The sequence below is a fragment of the Leptonychotes weddellii genome, chromosome 10 (genome assembly GCF_054177405.1).
Source record: "Leptonychotes weddellii isolate Sample4059 chromosome 10, ASM5417740v2, whole genome shotgun sequence".
NCBI classification, from domain to species: domain Eukaryota; kingdom Metazoa; phylum Chordata; class Mammalia; order Carnivora; family Phocidae; genus Leptonychotes; species Leptonychotes weddellii.
In genome coordinates this window covers 18,942,264-18,961,416 of record NC_138378.1, presented here as the reverse complement: position 1 = coordinate 18,961,416, position 19,153 = coordinate 18,942,264, and the positions used below count along the sequence as shown (strand labels likewise).

General features: G+C 49.4%; 1 protein-coding gene across 3 annotated transcripts in view; it reads right to left on the bottom strand.

The window, feature by feature from the left end:
- Nucleotides 1–412: 412 nt before the first annotated feature.
- TTI1 (TELO2 interacting protein 1) overlaps nucleotides 413–19,153 on the bottom strand; it is a 44,290-nt gene continuing 25,549 nt past the window's right edge. For 2 of the 3 annotated variants that reach the window (XM_006749707.3, XM_081832798.1), the window contains exons 4-8: nucleotides 18,990–19,138; nucleotides 16,189–16,329; nucleotides 14,049–14,253; nucleotides 13,668–13,755; nucleotides 413–1,751 (exon numbers count right to left, since the gene is read on the bottom strand). In XM_006749707.3, coding sequence (XP_006749770.1) covers nucleotides 1,568–1,751; nucleotides 13,668–13,755; nucleotides 14,049–14,253; nucleotides 16,189–16,329; nucleotides 18,990–19,138 — 767 coding nt within the window. In that variant the 3' untranslated portion in view covers nucleotides 413–1,567. Of the gene's footprint in view, nucleotides 1,752–11,070; nucleotides 12,339–13,667; nucleotides 13,756–14,048; nucleotides 14,254–16,188; nucleotides 16,330–18,989; nucleotides 19,139–19,153 lie in introns of those variants that run through there. The other variant, XM_031020969.2, reaches the window with a different exon arrangement.

The window sequence follows — 19,153 nt, the reverse complement described above, 5'->3', positions numbered from 1 at the left end:
CTTTTGGAGGAGTGTTGCCAAGAACAACAAAAAACCCCAAACCAGGTCACGCCTCCCCATTTACGAGAAATACAGGTGACAGGAGAAGCCCGTGAAATGACCCTCACAGGGATGTAATCAGTAGATCCAGACTGTGGGAAATGCTGTAGGATAAATGACCTTGTTTCCTCAACAAAAATGTACAGGGAGAGGAAAAGAGAGGTGGAGAGGGAATCTATAAATTAAAAGAGATTTATTAAGGGACATATAGATAACAGCAACGTATATACCTTATTTGGATCCTGATTCAACACGCTGGGGAAATTTAAACACTCACTGCATACAACATGAAAGGACAGCTGCTAATTTGTTTAGGTGTGATAATGCTATTGTGGTTGCACGTTTTATTTATTTTTAAAAAAGATTTATTTGAGAGAAAGAGAGCGCAAGCACGTGCACGAGCAGGGGGAAGAGGGGCAGAGAGAGAGAGAATCTCAAGCAGCTGCCCCGCAGGGTGTGGAGCCCTACACGGGGCTGGATCCCAGGACCCTGAGATCATGACCCGAGCCGAAGGCAGACACTCAACAGACTTGAGCCACCCAGGCGCCCCGTAGTTGTACGTTTTAAGAAAAGGTTTGGATAGGACATCTGGGATGTGCTTCAATATACTCCGGGGACTGGGTGAGCTGGGGAGGTAACTACATAAGGGTGGCTATGAAGCAAAGCTTGCCATGTGCTAATAACTGGTGCACTGGGTTACCGGTACATGGGGCCTGCTGTTTACTATTGTCCATAATAAAAAGTAAACAATAATCAATCTCCTACTTAACAGGTCTGCAAAAAATTGTCATGAGTGTTGTCTTTGGGGCGGGAAACCAGATGTCTGGGGAACAAGGTGGGGAGACTGACTTTTCACTGTTTCTGTTTTGTAGTGCTTGGATTTTATGCCATGGCTCTGTATTACCCATTCGAGAACATAAATTCATTTCTTAAAAAGCACCCAATTTAAATAACAAACTTTAAAGTGAGCTCTTGATCACAGTTTTTATCCAAGAAGTGCCTTTATTTCATTTTCTTCCAAATACGAAGTTAGGTACGATGAGTTCGCTCCAGCTCATTGTTCCAGGAGAGGAGGTGAGCGTGGTCTGTGACGCAGGGCTGCGCTCTGAAGACTCCTGGGTGCCTGGTACTTCCACATGGTCCTCAGGTGCTCAGGGGACACACCTGGTGAATAGTAGAGGCCCCCGTCCATGTGTCCGTAGGCTCTTCGGTGTGTGGGGTGTGTGTGTGTGGCAGGGATGGCCTGTGGGGCAGCTGGGGCCGAGGAGATGGTAAGCAAAGGAGTTAAGCCCTTAGAACTGCCAGACAATGTCATTTGAAAACACCAGGTATGAAATAGAAATAACAGTCAGCTACTTTCCTTCAATCCAATTTCTAAGCAGTTGTGTGATCGATCAATTTATAAATTGATTGGCTGTCTAATCCGCCTTCGCCCGTCTTCTCAGCCACCGCCTGGGGCTAGGGTGGGGTCAGCCCTGCCTGCTGGGGCGGGATACTGCCCTGCGGCACCTAGGTGTGTGTGGGGGGGTCACTGCAGCTCCTGGAGCAGGCGGAGCACGTTGGCCGCGTAGGGGTTCCCCTGCCCAGTGGTTCCCCCAAGCTGCACAGGGTGGAGGCTGGGGTGGGGAGGTGTGAGCTGTTCGGGGCAGTGAAGTTCGTTCAGGAGAAACCAGGTGGAGTCCGGGTCCACCTTCATCAGGTGGAGGAAAACCCTGTGGAGAGACGGAAGGGAGGGTGGGCTGGGGTCTCAAGGGAGCAGAGAGAAGGGGGAGTGGCTGCTGTCCTCCCGAAGAGGCTGCTTACTGGGTTATTTGGGGGGAGAACCTGATAATAACATCAAATCCCTTCGAAGAGCAGAGCAAACCCACTGTGGTTTGTAAGACAGAGCCATGAAGATGGTCCCACAGTGTATAGAGCTTCATATCCACGGACATTGAGAAGAAAATTAGTCTGAGCAGAACAATACTGACATCAAACACGCTCTTGGCAAAGAAACCAGTTAAGTTCTGGGGTGTGAAGCAGGAGTTTTCAAAGAAAACTGACAGGGCCCAGCCCTCATTCCAGGCTCACAGGGTAAGCCCACACTCCCGAGTCTCCAGGTCCTCATCCCTGGCCCGCCAGCTTGCTGCTGCACTCTGTAGCTCAGCCCCTTCTGGCCACCAAGAGCCCTGGGTTCCTGGTGGTTTGGACATGCTCACACAGGGATCAGACCCAGTTACTCTCCTGCAGCAGAAACCAACTGAGCCAGAGCTGAAGGGACAGAGCTGAAGGGCCCAGGCCACCCAACATCATACGCCCCCTAAGGGTGAGGCTCTTTAACTTGGCCTGAACTTTGGGGTCACCACCCTTGCCTCTCATCTGCTCATATCCCATTTCTGAATGACTAACCATGTGCCCAGGGCCACTGCACCGGGCAGTCCAAGTGTAAACTTCACACACCTGGCCGACTCCGTGATTCAGAGACTGGCGTTTCCATCCCAGGAAGGATGAGGCCCTGCCCTAGATGGGCTGCTCCCTGCTGGCATGTATCACCTGCTCAGAGAGGCTGGCCTTCCTGGATCATTTTGCTTAGGTGGCTGCCCCCTATTTTTCTCTTTTAGGATACCCCTCCCAGCACTTCCTGTCTATTGACCAGCTCCCTTTCTCACAGTACAGCCCCTGAGGGCTGCGACCACGCCTTTTTGCTTCATGCCACACCTGGGATGGCACATGGTAAGCTTTCAACGAACACCTGACCCAACAGGTTCTTACATTTAATAAGTGATTTATGACACTGCATGATAATGGCTTAAGATGACATACCTGTCTGGAAAATTACATCCTATAAAAGGATCTAAAGGAGAGGTCAACTGTTCATCACCAAGGAAGGTCTAGGGAAGGCCACCAATAGGATTCATGTTATCGCGGACATCACTGCTCTGTGGCTGTGAGAGACTATTCAACTGGGCTCGGTCTTCATCCCCTCATTCTAAAAACAGGGGACGTACTTCATTCGGGGTTTTGCTGAGGCTTAAGTGAGAAAACACAGATCCAGCCCTACACAGTGTCTAGCCCATGCGATCTCTATCTACCGATAGGGTGGATAGTATTTATCTGATGAATCACATTTTATTCTTGATGACCTAGGAGCCTCTCCTATATTGTTGGACAGCAAACTGGAATTTAAATGCTTGCTGAATGAAGCTCAATTTTGTTTTTAATTTTGTTAATCTGAAAACTCCATGCCCTCAGGGGATTTGGGTCTTACTGAGGTGGGAGGGAAGCCAGTTTTGCTTTCTTCCTTGGGTTTAATAGATATCTGCTAAGGAGGCAAGGGAGGCAAGTGGGAAGGGGGCCCTTTGAAAATTTTTCTGGCCTGGTTTGTGCCTAAACAATTTAAGTTTTCTTTACTTAGGATAATCTTGTGCTTACAATCTCAGCGGTGGCTGCTGGAGAAGTGATTAGAATATTCTAATTCATCGTTTCCACTTCACCGCAGAAAGGAGATGGGGCCTGCGTGGGAGACAATTTTTGTTTAAAAACAAAAATATCTTTGATAATTAGAGTGGCAAGGGAAATTATGAAAAAACACACCAAAAATGGGAAGCTGATTTCTATTTACATGTGACACAGTTGACAGTTTTCCCTGGTGCCAAAGACGGTTAGAATGCAAATGGTTTCATTTGATTTTTTTTCCTTTCCAGAACTGGAAGAGTTTCTCAGGCTACAGCCTGGCGCACTAAAGAATATTTTGATCTGGGCAACACCCAGCAAAGTGAGGCCGTGGCCCACCTCAGTCACGGCTCTGCTCTGACTTAACACAGCACGAACACGTTGCAATGTTCGCTCTGAGTCCTTTTTAACATGCTAAATGCAGATGTACTTGTTGGCAGGAAAGGAAAAGGAAAGAAGCCACTCTCCTTGCCCTGTGAGAACTCTAAATACGATGCTCACAGGGAGGCAAAGAAAGAACATGTGTACAAAGTTCACCTTCTTTTATTAAGTGAGAGTTAAACTCTTTCAAGAATTATTTGGGGTCTAATTTCTTAGCTCTAAAAGGGGTAGACTCCCTAGAATGGCAGGCAGCCATACAAGTCCCCGCTCCTGCCTCCGCGGCTTGGAGTAAATTATCTTGCCTCTGTGAACCTGTTTCCTCTTTCTCCAAAGGAAGATGATCACACCAGCGCCGCCCACCTCCCAAGTTCGTGGGGAGGCTCTAAGGACATGAGGTGCAGGAAAACACTTTGAAGTGTATAATGAAAACACCGCTCCTTCCAGAGAGTGTGCGTGTGTCCAAGGAATAATTATCACTACCAAGCTCTGCAGCACCTCCGCACCACGGAAACTTCCCAGACACTCTGAAAAGGGCAAAACATTTGTCTTTTGTTTCACTCTCGATTTCCTTCATACTGACTTGGTGGGGGTCCCAGGTCTCAGCCAATGACGCTCTCCTTTCACCCGTTATTTTCAGGAAGAAACAAATGCAATAATCTTCGCCCTCTGCATGCCCGAGGCTGGGAGCGAATGCCATGCTGGGCAACCAGGTGCTGGCAGGCGTAGCTGCGCTCTTGCTCTGCGAAAGGCACGCAACCTGCTGAACTCTAAGCATGGACACAGTCTGAACCTGAACCCTTGTTCACTTTAAGCCCCTGGGAGCTGAATGGAGGCCCAGGAGGTCTTGTCTGAGAGCTCAGGAGCCCAGCTTCGCTCCAAACTCTGCTACCACTTTGTCCTACGGCCAGTTCTTGCCCATCCTGAGCTGGGGAGAGGGGTTCCCAGAAAGTGAAGAGCCCAAAGCTGAAGACCTTAAAAGCCCTTTTGCATAATCAAAAGCCAGAATACAAAGAGAGGACCTCTGCTTTGAAGTGACTGGGGTAAGTGCTTGGAAAATGTTCCTAATACATTGTGAGACATGGCAGAGATGGCTGTTGAACAGGCCAAATGGCCAGCTCCATGGTTTTTCAAACCCAAAAGAAACACTTAAAAAAAAAAATATGTACACCATTTAAGTCCTGAACAAAAATTTCTTTCTCCTTCCCCCAGGCCCAAATCAGTGGCTCCGGGGAGCACAGTTATCAAGAGATTATCTGGTCCCCAGAGTTTCGGGAGGCACTCAGCTGTGCCTCATGCCTCCGAGTGTCCTGAGGCCAGTGATTATCTCTCAATAACCTGTAGGGCCGTGTAGCTTAAATGATAACTTGACTTTAAAAAATTTAGAACTCGCCGTTAGGCAGTTTCTAAGCAACCTCTGTTTCCATGGCAAAGAAGCCTGGTGTTTATACTGATTTTTCACTTAAAATGCGGTTTTATTGAATTTCGCTTCATGCAGGCAGCCATTTCCCTACACTCCAGCCCTATCTACAATTGCCGGGCATCAGCAAGTACCTAATAAACTCCAGACACCAAGCCAACAGAAGCGGCTCATTCCTTTATGATCAATAGTGGCCTGCTCCGAGTGACAAAGCTGGGGGGTGGGGGGGAAATGTGCTACTAGAATCCGGTCAGCAGGGCTTGGGTCCCACCTCTTTGTGGTTCGCCTGCTCCAGCCCAGCCCAGGCACTGAGCTGGGTGTGTGGGATACAAAGATGGAGGGACGAGGGCTCCGGCCTCGGGGCTCCGCCTCTGGTAGGGAGAACGGACTAAGCAGAGAGGCCCATGGTGCACTGTGGAGAGGGCTGCACACGGGGGGTGGAGCTGGGGAAGGACTCCTGAGGAGGGAACACGGCAAGCTGCTTCTCTGTAAACATCAGTTCTAAGGTCCCTTCCGGTGTCAAAAGTCCACAGTGGTTCTCAAGCGTGGGCACTGGATCACAGCCCCTTGGCGCCCCAAAATGTGGCAGCACCCCAAAGAAACCTCTCTGCCGCAGATGCAAATATTACAGAGTGTATCCTCACCATCTCGATCTAGACAGCATCTGCTCAAAGGCAGCTCTAGAAAACCACCAGCCAATCCAGGCCTAGTGAAGCTAAATAAACTAAGTGGAATGCAGAGCTTCCCCCTCTCCTGGGTGACAGGCTATTCTTTCTCTGTCAATTACTTGCTTGAGGGATCTGCTGCTCCTTGTCTCTTTCTGGATTTATAAAATGCTCTCATGAGCTGTCTGCGTAAGTGCCAGTGGTAAAGAACTTGTGGCTCTGTGATCTGTTTACTTATTTTGGGCTTCTAAAGAAGTTATTCAGGGATGTTTCCTTAGGAACATGATACAGGCTCTCTCTACATGGCCATGACTAAATGCAATCAGAAAATAAACTCACTTGTTGGAAAGAAGGCAAACCCACAAAGTTATTCCAGTTTCCCTGCTATTCCCTTTCTGGCAGAACTTGTACACTCTTTTCTCTGGCCATCTCTTCCGCTGTGACTCGCGCAGGCCGGTGCTACAAATGAGGCTGTGTGTTTCCTTTTAAACAAATGGATGCTTGGGGTGTCGACGTGTCCTAGCCAGCGAGCAGTGGGGTGATGTTTCTATCTTGGTAGTTTACTCTAATGGGTCTCGGTTCATTGGTTCACCAGTATTTCAAGCCTGTCCTTTCTTGCTATTCAATTTAGCTATCTTCTCCTGCGAGGAGGTCGTTTTTTTGTTTCTAAATGTTGGAAATGGAGGATTATGACTTGGAGCAATGATTTACTCTCCAAATAAATACTACCAATTACCTCTGCAGCTATACGTACTCGTTAGACTTAACTATATTTACCTGTTCAAAACCATTCATCTATCGATCTAACTCCATCTCGCATACTCACGCAGAGACCGATAATAAAAATATTTAAATGCACCGGGAACAGGATTTAAAACCATAAACACCAGTAGAAGCTTACGATGCTAATTGCACCCCTAAAGTACCACAAGACAAAGTATCATAAATGCAGAGGAATGACTCCACTGCTTTGTGCATATTTAAAAAGATATGGCACTGAGAGGACCAATCTGTTACAGACAATTCAAAAATAAGCCAGAACCTAGAAGGGTTTAAATCCCACTGGGGCGGGATTTAAAAGCAGCCCCTTCCATCTGGCCGCCTCTCCTGCCTCCAGGCCCCCCGCAGGCCTAGATCCCCCCCAACCCCCAGCCAGGATGCTGCTAGGCGCAGATTTCAAAGCCGCCCTGTGCCAGAGCACCCAGGGGGCTGACTCAGGCCACATGCAGCGTTTCCTGCTCCACATCCACCCTCTCGCCCCAAAGGTGCATACCCTTGAAGATAAAGACATCTTTGTAGCAACCTACCTATTTGGTCCCCCTCCCCCTGGTCTGTTTTCCTGGAACCCATGCTTTGGCACTAAGCCAGCAGCCTCTGCTGATGGACGCGGGGGACAAGCAGCTCTAGAAAGTGTACTTGTGTATTCACTGCAAGGACGTTAGAGACATTAGCCACAACAGTACCCGGTGTTCTTCTAAGATGACCCATGGAGAAATTTTCTTAGGGTTAGGAACCAAAGAAAGCTGTGCCTCTTTCTGCAAAGCTCTCTTTTCTTATTTCGGGGATGCCGGGAAGCTGCACAATAGATGCATTTCCCTCTTTGCTCTGTCTGTGAGGAAGATGAGGGCCACACTGAAGGCTCATCTCCAGCAAGGGTGCAGAGCTCTAGGTGTGCACTTCATATGTTAACCTCAACCCTGGCTTCACCTTGTTTTTTTCCCCTCTTATTATTTTTTTGTTGTTATTGCATACACTTAATTGATAAGATGACCCAGGTCTTTTTTGGTATCAGGAGGAAGTTAATAATGCTAACAACCACTACTGACTGACTTTTTCCTCCGTACTGACATTTTGTGCTGAAAAATAATATGCATGAGTTTACTGAATCCTGGCAATAATTTAATTAGGTGGAAGATAACAGATATGCTCTTGCAGATGAGCGAGCCAAGACTTGGAGAAGTAAACTGATTGGCCCAGGGTTATGCCGCCACCAAGCAGCAACATGAGGCCCACTCTAACTTGGTATTCATTTTTGCAATCTTTCAACTCTCAACACAGTACTTGGCTTCTTAATAAAAAAAAAAATCTTGTGAATAAACACACATCTAATAAGATAATAAAGGCCATTTTCCTGGCTACCTTACTCGGTACTGGGATCATGACATTCACACCGCGGCCTCTCAGGGGCTCAGGACAGACCATGGACCCTGCAAAGTGATGAAACAGGTACCCTGTGGTCTGCCAAGGCTTTTGACATGTGAAATCTACTTTGTGCAGGTGGTCCCGCTCCCTGGAGCATTGAGGCGCATCCTGGGTCCCAACCCAGTGCGGAGTGCAGATGCGCAGGCACGCCCCACGCTTGCCTTTCCTCTGGGTGGTAAAATGGTTGACCCCGGCAGATTATCGATCACAGGACAGCACCAAGGAAGCAGGGGAAGGACACATAGCATTTGGCTTAAGTAGCACAGAGGTCCCCGCCTTCAGATCTGAAACCCGGCAACCCACTTTGTTTATAATCTGCATGGCAGATGTCTCTTATCTTTGACACCAGGAAATCACGCCTGTATATGCACAGCGAACAGCTTCAGACCTGAGTGTATTTTTAGAACAATGAGCCTGGAAAAGAAAAGCAGCAATGTCTGTCAAAAGATGGATAATAGGAAAGCTAACTACTTGGGTCTGGATTTGTCAACTATTAATCAAATGTCAAAAGGAAAAATATTAGGAGTGCCCTCATTTCCACGCTGGGTTCGATCCAAGGGGGAAACAGCTTTGCAGCCCAAGCTCAAACAAACTGCCCACAACATTTGAGGGGATGAGCTACTAATTTCAAGCTCAGCTGAACTAACAGATCACCTCTGTGGCTCCTGATCTGTTCAAATATAAAAGGCCCATGTGTGGGTGAAGAGAGGAGCCGGGCTCTGACGGGGATGAAACGAACGAGCCCGTGCCAGTCCGTGTTCGTCCAGGGTTTGAACGCACCGGCTGGTTCTTTGATGGGCTGGGATCCTACTGCGAGAAAGAAAGCGGGGAAGTCAGCCAGTAAATGAACCTTGAAACCTGGTCCTAACTTCCCATGCAGAGGGTGGTAGGGGGAGGTGGCACAATTAACATGAAAAGATCATTCCGGGGTGAAAAACTCTCTTCAGAGTTCGGTGACGATGAAGCAGACTTCCAGTAAGACACACCATGCCCAAGTGCACAAATGTTCATATGATACATACATACTGCATCTCATATTTTACATACATCCCTCACAGGGGTGTGCACACACACAAATACCCCTCCAGAGCACAAGCCCTGTGAGGGCAGAGGACTCCTCTCTCTTGCTCTCCTCTCATTTCAGTGCCTAGAACAGTGCCTGGTACATCGCAGCTCCTCGGCTGGTCAGGAGAACGATCGGACTCGCTGAGGGGCCTCCTTCACAGAGAAATGCAATTCCCTTACCACCACCCTTAGCTTACAGAGGAGGGACACAAGACACAAGGAAACGAAGTCATTTGTTCAAAGTCACAGAGCCAGCAAGGTCTGAACCTAGGTTTGTCCCAGGCTGGATCCTCTGCCCTTGTATACAATGGCTAGGCAGAGGAAGCTGGGAGGGAGCCCCCGGCCACAGCACGCCCTCCCCGGCCACCACCGCACTGAGGACTGTAGCATTCAGTACCCGCACAACCAAAAGGGGCACCGGCCAGTCACTATCTGCTGGCACCCTGCATCCCCACCTGGGTCCTGGGGTTGGCAGGTGGAGGCAGGCCTAGGGGCGGAGACCAAGGGGCCTAAAAGCATTGTTCTTCCCTCGTGAGACCTGTGGAGCATAGACTTCTTTTCCAAAACAGGTATTGCCTCGTTTGTTCCCTTCAGCCCCAGGGTGAAAGGCTTATTGGATGATTTAAGACCTCCCTGCAAAAGACAGGGAGCCTCAGAGGCCGCTCAGAGATAGGCCCAAGGAGTGTGGTTTCAATGGAGTTGAGTTGAATCAAGCTGACAGCATTTACTGGCTTTAAGGAAAAACACAGAAACTTGGGGTATGTGCTCTCATCTCAGATTCCTTTCATGTGTGAGAAGGAAGAGCTCCATGGTCAGAAAGGCACAGAACTGTGGAGGCCCACTGCATGCTGGGAGAGATCTCAGAGGCATCCAGGGCTACTCGGGAATTTCAATCAGTTGAGTGGGCCTCTGCCATGGTTGAGGTGGGGGTATGGCTGACCTGTTCTTTGTAATCTAATGCTTACCCTCAGGGACCCTGCCTGGTTTACAACTTGTGGTATGCTGACCCCTCCTCCCACACCCCAAATAGGATTTTCTTGTTTGTTATCCATTGAAGTTATTTAACTAGATGGACTTTGGGGGAGCTGGTATTTTTCTTGCATAGCCAGTTAACAGTGACACCTAGTGGTAACATATGGCGAGGTTCTATCCTACTCCTATCCCCCACCCCTCCCCCAAGTTGCAAGATTTATGCCCCTCCTTACAAGGCACATTTGCTAGATAAAAGCATTGAACTGGAATGGCATTTCTGTTCTTAGCATTTACAGCCTTGGTTATATCAACCACCCCCTGATCAATTTCCATTTCTAGAGTTTACAGCCTGGATGTAAAAGCCTGCCACAAAGGCTCTATTTAATATGACAAATTAAAAAAGCAAACACAGGCTTGGTCATTCTTTGGAGCCAGGAGAAGCAAACAGGAGGAAGGAAAAAGCCAACGGTAATGCACACAAAGAGGAACTTTCATGGAGCTTGCTGAGTTTGTCTCCCTGCCAACGCCAGGGAGGCTGCCCCTCGGAGGTTCCAGCCCCCACCTGCCGGACCCACAGATACGTGAAGGGGAGCAGAGTAGACTGCCCCCAAAAGTGCCACTTTGGCGTGTGGACTGACTTGAGCCGGAGGCAATCAAGACTCAGCAGATTCAAGAAAAACTCTTACTCCTCCATTAACTACCTGGAAGAATTTGAATAGGGGGCCTGGTCCAGAAAGAGAGCTATTAGCAGAGATAACTTTTCATCTGAATAACCTATGTGTATGGCAGGGCAAACATCTAATTACCAAACATTTGCTTTTTATAGGTCCTGTGAATCACCCTCCTCCCCCTGTGAAGCCCCAGGCCCCTATGCCATTCCTTAGCTCAGGATGGCAAAGAAGCCTCAACTGCCCCACTTGACCTTGGGTCTCATGTTTTTATAAGGTGCCCTTAGGTATGAAATAAAAAAAAATGTGGTTTTCTCCCGCTAATCTATCTTACGTCAATTATTAGACCAGCCAAAGAACCAAGAAGGGTACAGTAGAAGGAAACTTCGTCCACCCCTCACACGGCTGCTCACCCATCTCCTTTCAGAGCAGATACTGGCCCTCACGGCTCCCTCATCACCCCTGTCAGACGGAGGGGGCGTCCACCTCGCATCGGCAACTCACGAGCTCTGAGGAAGCCGGGGCATCTGTGGACAGCTCCGGCTCTCACTGGTTCTTCTGAACACTCAGCTACAGGGCTCCCTCTTGGGCCCTGGCAACAAACACAACAGGCTTCCCTTCTCCCAGGTGTGCGTGGCAGGTGTCAGTGCCTGCTGAGTGGGGAATACACAGGGGCAGGAGTGGGGGAAGGGGGCCGGTGATGAGATGCGGATAGTCTGAAGAGAGATTCTGTAAGTCAGGTAGACCGGCTTCCCTTCCGGAATGGAAGTGGGGCGTGAGGGAAAGATGAAAGTGAAGGACAAACAAGCGCTGGAAGGTGCAGCCACTCCCTGAGCCAGGGGACCTGGTGATGAGGGAGCAGAAGGCGACATTGCCCATAGGCACGGAGGGTTTCAGTACGCACCCCCCTCCCTCTCTTCCTTCAGTAACGAGGCTCACAAAGAGACCAGGTTTCCTATTGTCTCAGGCTTCTTTTCCCATTTATGGAGCTTATTAATTTCTGAATCAAGATGTCAAATCAGCTCCTGATCAAGGACAACACTGGTTTTTTTCCTTGACTTCAAAATAAGTTTGCAGATGATGTGCTTGTGAACCAATCAACCTTGCACTTCCTCCCCTCCCAGCCCGGCAAGAGGGAGGTCATCTGACTCAACCCCAAATGGAATGCGCTAGAGCAAACAAAGGCGCTGCAGTCAAGTGGTCTGGCTGCATTTTCCTCCTCCAGAGGCACCCTGAATACCAACTCAAGACTCAGCAAGGTCCAATTCCAGGTTTAATTGCTTTTAGCGGCACAAAAGAAAATTAGAAATGAAGAGATAATGAATGGCGAATATTAGCTTGTTTGATGGGTCTAAACTTGAAGGACGGGTATGTGGTGGCTGTAGGAAAAGGAGAATGGGACAGAGAGTGGGAGAGTCAGATCTCTGTGACTCTTGGCTGTAGCAGGCACACAGAGAATTTACTCCAAGATGAATTCATTACCTTCTCGAGGTGCACCTGAAATCGGCATGAGAGCAGCTTCAGGAATGCCGTCTGGGGGAGGACTATTTTCACCCTAAGTTGGTTCTTTAAGGAACAAGACTGTCTGAGGATAAGAAGCTGGTTGGGATGCGCCCCTGTGCTCGAGAAACCATGACTGATTCTGGGCCTAGGGGAAGTGACGGGAAAGTGACAGAAAGAAAAAAGGGAACTGGGGAAATGAAGAGCAAAAAAATTGCAAAGGACAATAAATCAATTCAAAAGGATATTTCCATCACTCCCAGGGAGTGCAAGGTTTATAAGGGAGCAGTAGCTTCCTCATCTCATAGTCTGAGCGGCCTTGCAGGCCTGCAGGGAATGAGAGGACTCCTACCCCACCAAGGAAGATCAGGGACTCATTTCTAGAAGCCTAAGAAGTGGGAGGGATTGCTGATTTGCTCTGGGCCATGGAGCTGCAGCGCCCAGGGTAGGACAAAGTGCCAGGCCAGGGAAGCTAATTTTTGTTCCAGTAGTAGACACCTGGGGGGATGGGCAGGTCCACTCTGGCCCCCTTGCCCCAGCTCTCCATCCAGCTGGGGCTAGGGGGACACAGTGCATTTTTGGTCTCAAGTCTGGGGAATGCTGCTGTGCTCAGAGTTTTAGCTTTTGAGAAAAATCCTTTGGAGCTCAAGGAAGCTTCTTCCATTAGCGGTGACACAGCTATTAGAGAATAAGCAAAACTCTTGGAAGTTACAATCACCTAATTTCAGAGTTGAAAAAGGCCCTTTAGACCATTAGTCCAGCGATTCTTTATGTTTCTCGGTTCACAGACACCTACCATAATCAGATGAATGCTGTGGACTCTATCTAGAAAAAGGAATTTAAGTGTCTGCTTGTACACACCCGATTTTGTGTACGACGTGCGAGGGTTTAGAACACCTGACGTCCATTGAGATGCTCTGTGGAGTCAAGGTGTGCCAGATCAGCAACCCAATGCTTATGCTTTGCAGACGAAGGAGCTGTGGTCCGGACAGGTGCCAGGGTCACTTGGTCACTAGAGTAGGGCCTAGAAGCAGATCCCCCTCCTACCAGGAGGGTGCTTTGTCCCCTTCGGCACGCCCTCTTTCTGCTTTTTGCCCCTTTGGAATTGCTGCTGACACTGCAGCAGAGGAAAAGGTTACTTGCAAAGAGAAATGCATCTAGTAAAAATACCATCTCTAGAGTTGGCTCAGTTAAAGAAACCATCTTAACCTGGCAAGAAGAGCAAAGAGAGAAAAGAACGGAGATGCCCTGACTCTGCTCACCATTAGCAAATCATCTATAATTTAGAGCAAACGTAAAGAGATGCGGGTGATCAAGCAGACGTACCTCCTGGCAGCCTCTTGTAATTTCACGGGCTGTTTGGTGCTGAGGTAAATCAAGCAGGCATCAGCCACTTTATTCAGGTCACCCTCACCTGCGGAGAGGAAAAACAAAACAAGCATTGGCCCTCAGACTTCATTTGGGACAAGGAGGAAGCAACTGCTGTCTGGTGAGCCTGGAACAGCTAGGCGAGAGGCCCTAGGCTCTTGACTCCACCCCGCAAGTCAGAAAAACATCAAGATAGGTGGGAAAACGAGGCCAAAGTAAGACTGAAGGATGTACACACGAAGGGAGAGGAGGGAGCAAGACTGGGGGTGCCGGGCACCACGGTGGTGGTGAGACCGTGCGCAGGGTACGTGTTACCAGGGGAGGGTGGCCGGTACCTACCGAGGTCCAGTCTCTCGCAGAGGGGGCCCAGGCCCTGCAGAACAGCCAGCTGCAGCTTGCAGGCCAGCGTGTGCGAGTACACTGGTCCAGCCCGGGCGCTGACGGGAGCCTGGGTGACTAAGGAGCCAGCCAGCTTGGGCAGGATGTCTTTGCAGAAGCGGCTCCTCAGAAAGTCGCCACACTTGCCTGCCAGGGTACGCAAGACCTGCAGAAACAGCCCCGGGTCTGGTGACTGCACATCGCCAAGGCAGCACAGAGCTAAGGAATGTCTGGTAATTCAATTTCTTCTTGGGGAAAAAAAAAAAATAGAATTACTGCTGTTAATTCCTTGCCTATGGTTTGTGATTCTGACAGTTATGAATTCGGAGGTCTCTGCTCCCAAGGCATGGCTGCTTCCATCCATAAATACAGATTACACGGGGAATAATTCAAAGGAATCTTGGGTTGGATGAATAATATGATTAATACCTTGATGTTCCTCCCTTTTTTGGTTAAAAAAAAAAAGAGAGAGAGCTTAAAGCAGTTCACATAGATCATCTCTTGACTCTTCCTAACGTCCCTTGAGAAAAGACTTGTGCTTTGAACTCTAGCGAGCTGAACAAACACAAACAGTGAGGCCCAGCTGCTGCTGCGTGAAGGCCCCGGGAAGGCAGTGGCTGCCCCGGCCTCTCGACTGAGGACTCGGTGGTCAGGGCCCTGGCAGAGCCCTTCCTGTCCCATGGCACCATCCCCATGTACGCCACCCTCATCCCATCTTCCACCACAGGCGGTTTCTTGGAATGTCTCGTTTTAAACTTTCTCTAGCAGAACATATTGAAATGTTCTGCCCCGCTGCACAAGGCTGAATATACAGGATAACAGGAATTTCTTTAAAAATTGGTAAGCAAGGCATAACCAGCACGGAGAGTGCTTGCCGACTTTGCAGAGAATGAGGCCCTTACGGCAGGGCCCTCCGCTGGCCTGCACAAGGCCTTCCAGGCCTCAGATGTCACCGGGGTGTCTGGGGGTGGAAAAGCAGCCTCAGTTACAGTGCACACGTCTTTCTGTTTTTTCCTTTTTCTAAGCCTGTCATTTCAGATTACCTATTAATTTCCATAAAGGAAGGCAGCACATCTGAATAAGATTTAGCAAGACCCCCCTCCTTCTCCCCTTCCCCCAGCCTCCCTCCTCCCCTTTGTGTGTGTGTGACTTTGTATATTTTGCTTTGGAAAAAAATATTAACAATTTCATATGTTTTAAATGTAAGCTCCTATTTTAGTCCAGTATATGCTGAAGAATCTTACAGAAAACCAAAATAGTTTTGCCAAGTATACCAGTTGCATTCCTGGCTTCATTTTATGTCCCTACACATCTTTTTTCTTTGCTTCATCTTGCTTGCCTACTCCTAATTTATGTTAGCTTGCCCTGGGAAATATATCTCCGTAGGCTGCCGTAAGTGCTTTTCAGAAAAAGGAAGAATATAAATAAATAAGCCAAAATACATGTGCTGATATGAGCCAAACTAAGTCGGGGAGAATACCTGACATATATATATATACGGCTTTTAACTTTTCAAAGCATTTCACCAAATAGTCCCATTTTATCCTTGTCAACAATACTATGAGGAAGGTGGAACACATGTTCCTAAGGCCAACTTGAAAATGGGTGGTCATGGGCTTTGCCCAAAGTCACTTGGATAGGCAGAGGATGCCCACTGCTAGAACCTGGGCCCCTTCACCTTGACTCCTGTGTAGTGCAAAGAACATGGGCAAAAACTCACAGATTTGGGTTCTATCACTTACTAGCTGTGTGATCTTGAGAAAATCCCTGAACTTCTCTGAGCCTATTTCCACCTCTGTCAAAAACGGGGAGAATAGTAGCTACCTTGCAAAGTTGTTGGGAGGGGATGAGTTCACGCGTGAGGAAGTGCCAAGCACACAGTGGGGTGCTTGATGAATACCGGCAGTCCTTTTCAGCTGCTAGTTCCTTCTGCTTCTAACTCAAGAGGAGACTGACTTCTACTTTCTTCTTTGTGCCTTTCTTATTTTGCTATGCTTTCTTCAAGGATCAGCTAAAATGAGCACGAATGCCCAGAGACACGGCTGCCCTCTGTGCCGGCTGCCCCCACCCACGCGGCAGTGGTGGGGTGTCTGCACAGTACCTTGAAAGCTCTGAGCACCACCAGGGGGTCGTCGTTGATGAGTCGGTGCACGAGTGAGGGCCAGGCCCGATGAGCCAAGGGAAGGAGCTGGTTCTTGTGGGACTGTAGAACAACCACACACAAATCCAGCACATCCAAGACCTGAAAGAGAGGATGTGATTTCAGCAGAGTAGGAGTTAGTCACAGGAAGCGTGGAAGAGTGTTCCTGGAAGTTCCTAGAGGTGGAAACGGCAACCAGGACCCAGAGGAGGGAGGGCTTGCAGGGCTCAGGGAACTGAAGCAGGGCCACGTGTAGCGTGACACAGGAGGGGGAAGAGGAACTAGACCGTGACGGTGTCACGTTAGAATTTTTTATTTTGTACTAAGTGCAGTGGGGAGCCATCAGAATGGTTTAAGCAGGAAAGTGCCATGATACAATTCGTGTTTGAAAAAGATCATTCTGGCTGCTGAGTGGGGGAGGGGCCTGCAGCAGGAGAGAGACAGGAGCAGGCCCTTTAGGAAGCAGGCACGTGCCCGCAGGAGAGGACAGGGATGCAGCCACAGGGTGGCAGTGGAGGGCTGAAGGGGTCTGAGGTCTGTCCTGGAGGTATGTATATACTGGAATGTGTATATGAGGTGTGTAGCTGCTGACGGCCCCCCGATATCGGGGCAATGAAGAGAGGTATCCAAAGGGGCTGTCTGGAGTCAGGCTTAGCCACCAAACAGATGTAGGCAGCACTGGCTGAGACAGGAGCTAGGGAGGGGAGGACGCTGAGAGGCTGGGTGAGGTCATGTTCTCTTTCTTCTACATGGAGAAGCCAAGTAGCCGAGCTACAGGTCCATCTCGGAAGAAAGGTTCGGAGTGGCCCAGATGTAAACTGGATTTTTCACCCTCCCCGAGAACACATGTCCTGATCTGCAGTTCAGAGGGAGACGACTGGCCGGCCTCGGTGTCACTGGCAGGGGTCACGACGATGACCAGCGGGCCTCTCCTCCCAGAGACGGGCCGGCCCTCACAGAGCAGGGGAGGTACACGGCTGAGTCAGATAGGGCGAGGTCTGCTAATCGAGCAGTAAACCCTGCTGGACGTCTACTGTGTGCTGGTCACACCGAGACCGGAAGAGCAACAAAGAACCAAAGAGGGCCCGCCCGTGAGGGGAACAGGCAGGCAGGAGAGGAAGAGAAACCTCGGCACGTAGCAGACAGCAGAGCAAGCCAGCGGAAACGGCGCTGTTATCACTGGCTTGGCGTGGGAGTTCTGTCACTACCTGGGCAAGGTACGTCAGATGCCACCGATTCCAAGACAGACATTTCCTCCTTCTGCCTAAGACATTCCTCTCCTTGCTTTTGCCCCTTCGTATGGCTTGCTCCTTCGCAGCCTTTAAGTCTTGGCTCGAGTATCACCACCTTGGGAGAGGCCTCCCCCAGCAACCTAGCCGAAATCAGGGCATAAGCTCTGTCTTCTTCAACAGGGTTTGGTATAGCGTCGGCTCCTAATGCACATTCACTGGATGGGTGAATTACGATCTTCTATCACAGAACCTGCTTATTATCTTCAGAGATTTCTTCACCTTCTAGGTGTGTGTTTGTATATTTCCCCACGAGAGATAGGAAGTTCCACGAAGACAGGGATGCCTGCTTCACTTCCTTCTGTACACCCTCTGCCTGACCTGCAGCAGTCCACAATAAACACTGGGTGAATGAACGAGTGAATGTGTGTGCGCCATGCCTGATGCAAACTGTTTCATATTTATAATCACCAACCCAGCGAGGCAGGTACCATCACATCCATTTTACAGAAAAAGCAGAAGCTTCAAAAGGTGAAGTAACTTGCTCAAGGTCAGAGAGGCAGAGCCAGGATGTGAATTCAGGTATGTAGGTCTGACTCCCAACACTGGTGATCTCAATGACTACGGTCATTGGACACATATGGACACAGCTGCTACAGAGCCTCCATAAAAGGGAAGACACTCGGCTCATGTATCACCCGGACATCTACAATCAAGCCTTGCAAATAGCAGGCACTCAGAGAGTACTTGCTGAATGCAACAAGAGATGAATGCTAGGAAGTGTCTCTGGGGAAACGAAACAAGTTCCACAAAGCACAGACCCTGAGATCTGAGATGATCCTGGATTGGGGTTTCTTAGCCCACCACCCCAAGCACGGCAGCATGCTCTCATCACTAGCAGTAACTCACCGAGGCAGCTGTGTTTCTCACACCTGCTTGGGAGTGGGAAGGACCAGGCCCTTCCCTGTGAGAGCTTCTCCCAGGTGATGCTGAAAGCCCTGTCCCCACGCCCGGCTGCCCTGCTGCCCAGTTTCACTATCACACAGTTTAAGTCCTTGCTGACGGGGATGCTCTTGGGAAACTGCCAGCAAATGAGGAAGTACAATTAAGAACTGTGGGTGTTTTTCTGGGGATGAACATGGAAAGAGAAACAGAGATGGGGGCCGGAGTCAGTCTTGGAAGAATGACGGCTTCCAAGGATTAAAACCTGCCTCCCACATTAAGTCACTTCAGGAAACGATATCCTGTCCAAAGCACAGGACTTTCTTTCCCTTGGAGAGTCAATGGATGTCCAAAACTTGGTGTTTTTTTAATTCCACAAAGGGGAATTGGCTCCCTTTTGGCATCTGAGCTGATACAGAAGGACGTAAGGCTGTCATCCCACAGATAACGTCTTCCCGATGCTTTCTCCTGGCCACCCCACATGGACCAGGAGATAAGGGCAGCCTCTTGCCCATCCATGCAGGCACTGCCAGCCAGAGCGACCCGGAGTCCTGCTGCCACGCAAATGCAGGGAAGGGGCTGCACACTGACCTTCAAGCGGATTTTCAGATCTTTATCTGACGACAGGTGGATGCAGCGTTCCATCACATCTGTGGCTATCTGGATCTGCACTGGCAGCGGCGGCTCCACATCGGGACCAGTGTCACTGTCGTCTACCTTCGGAGGGTCTGACTGCTCCTCTGGAAAAAAAGCGT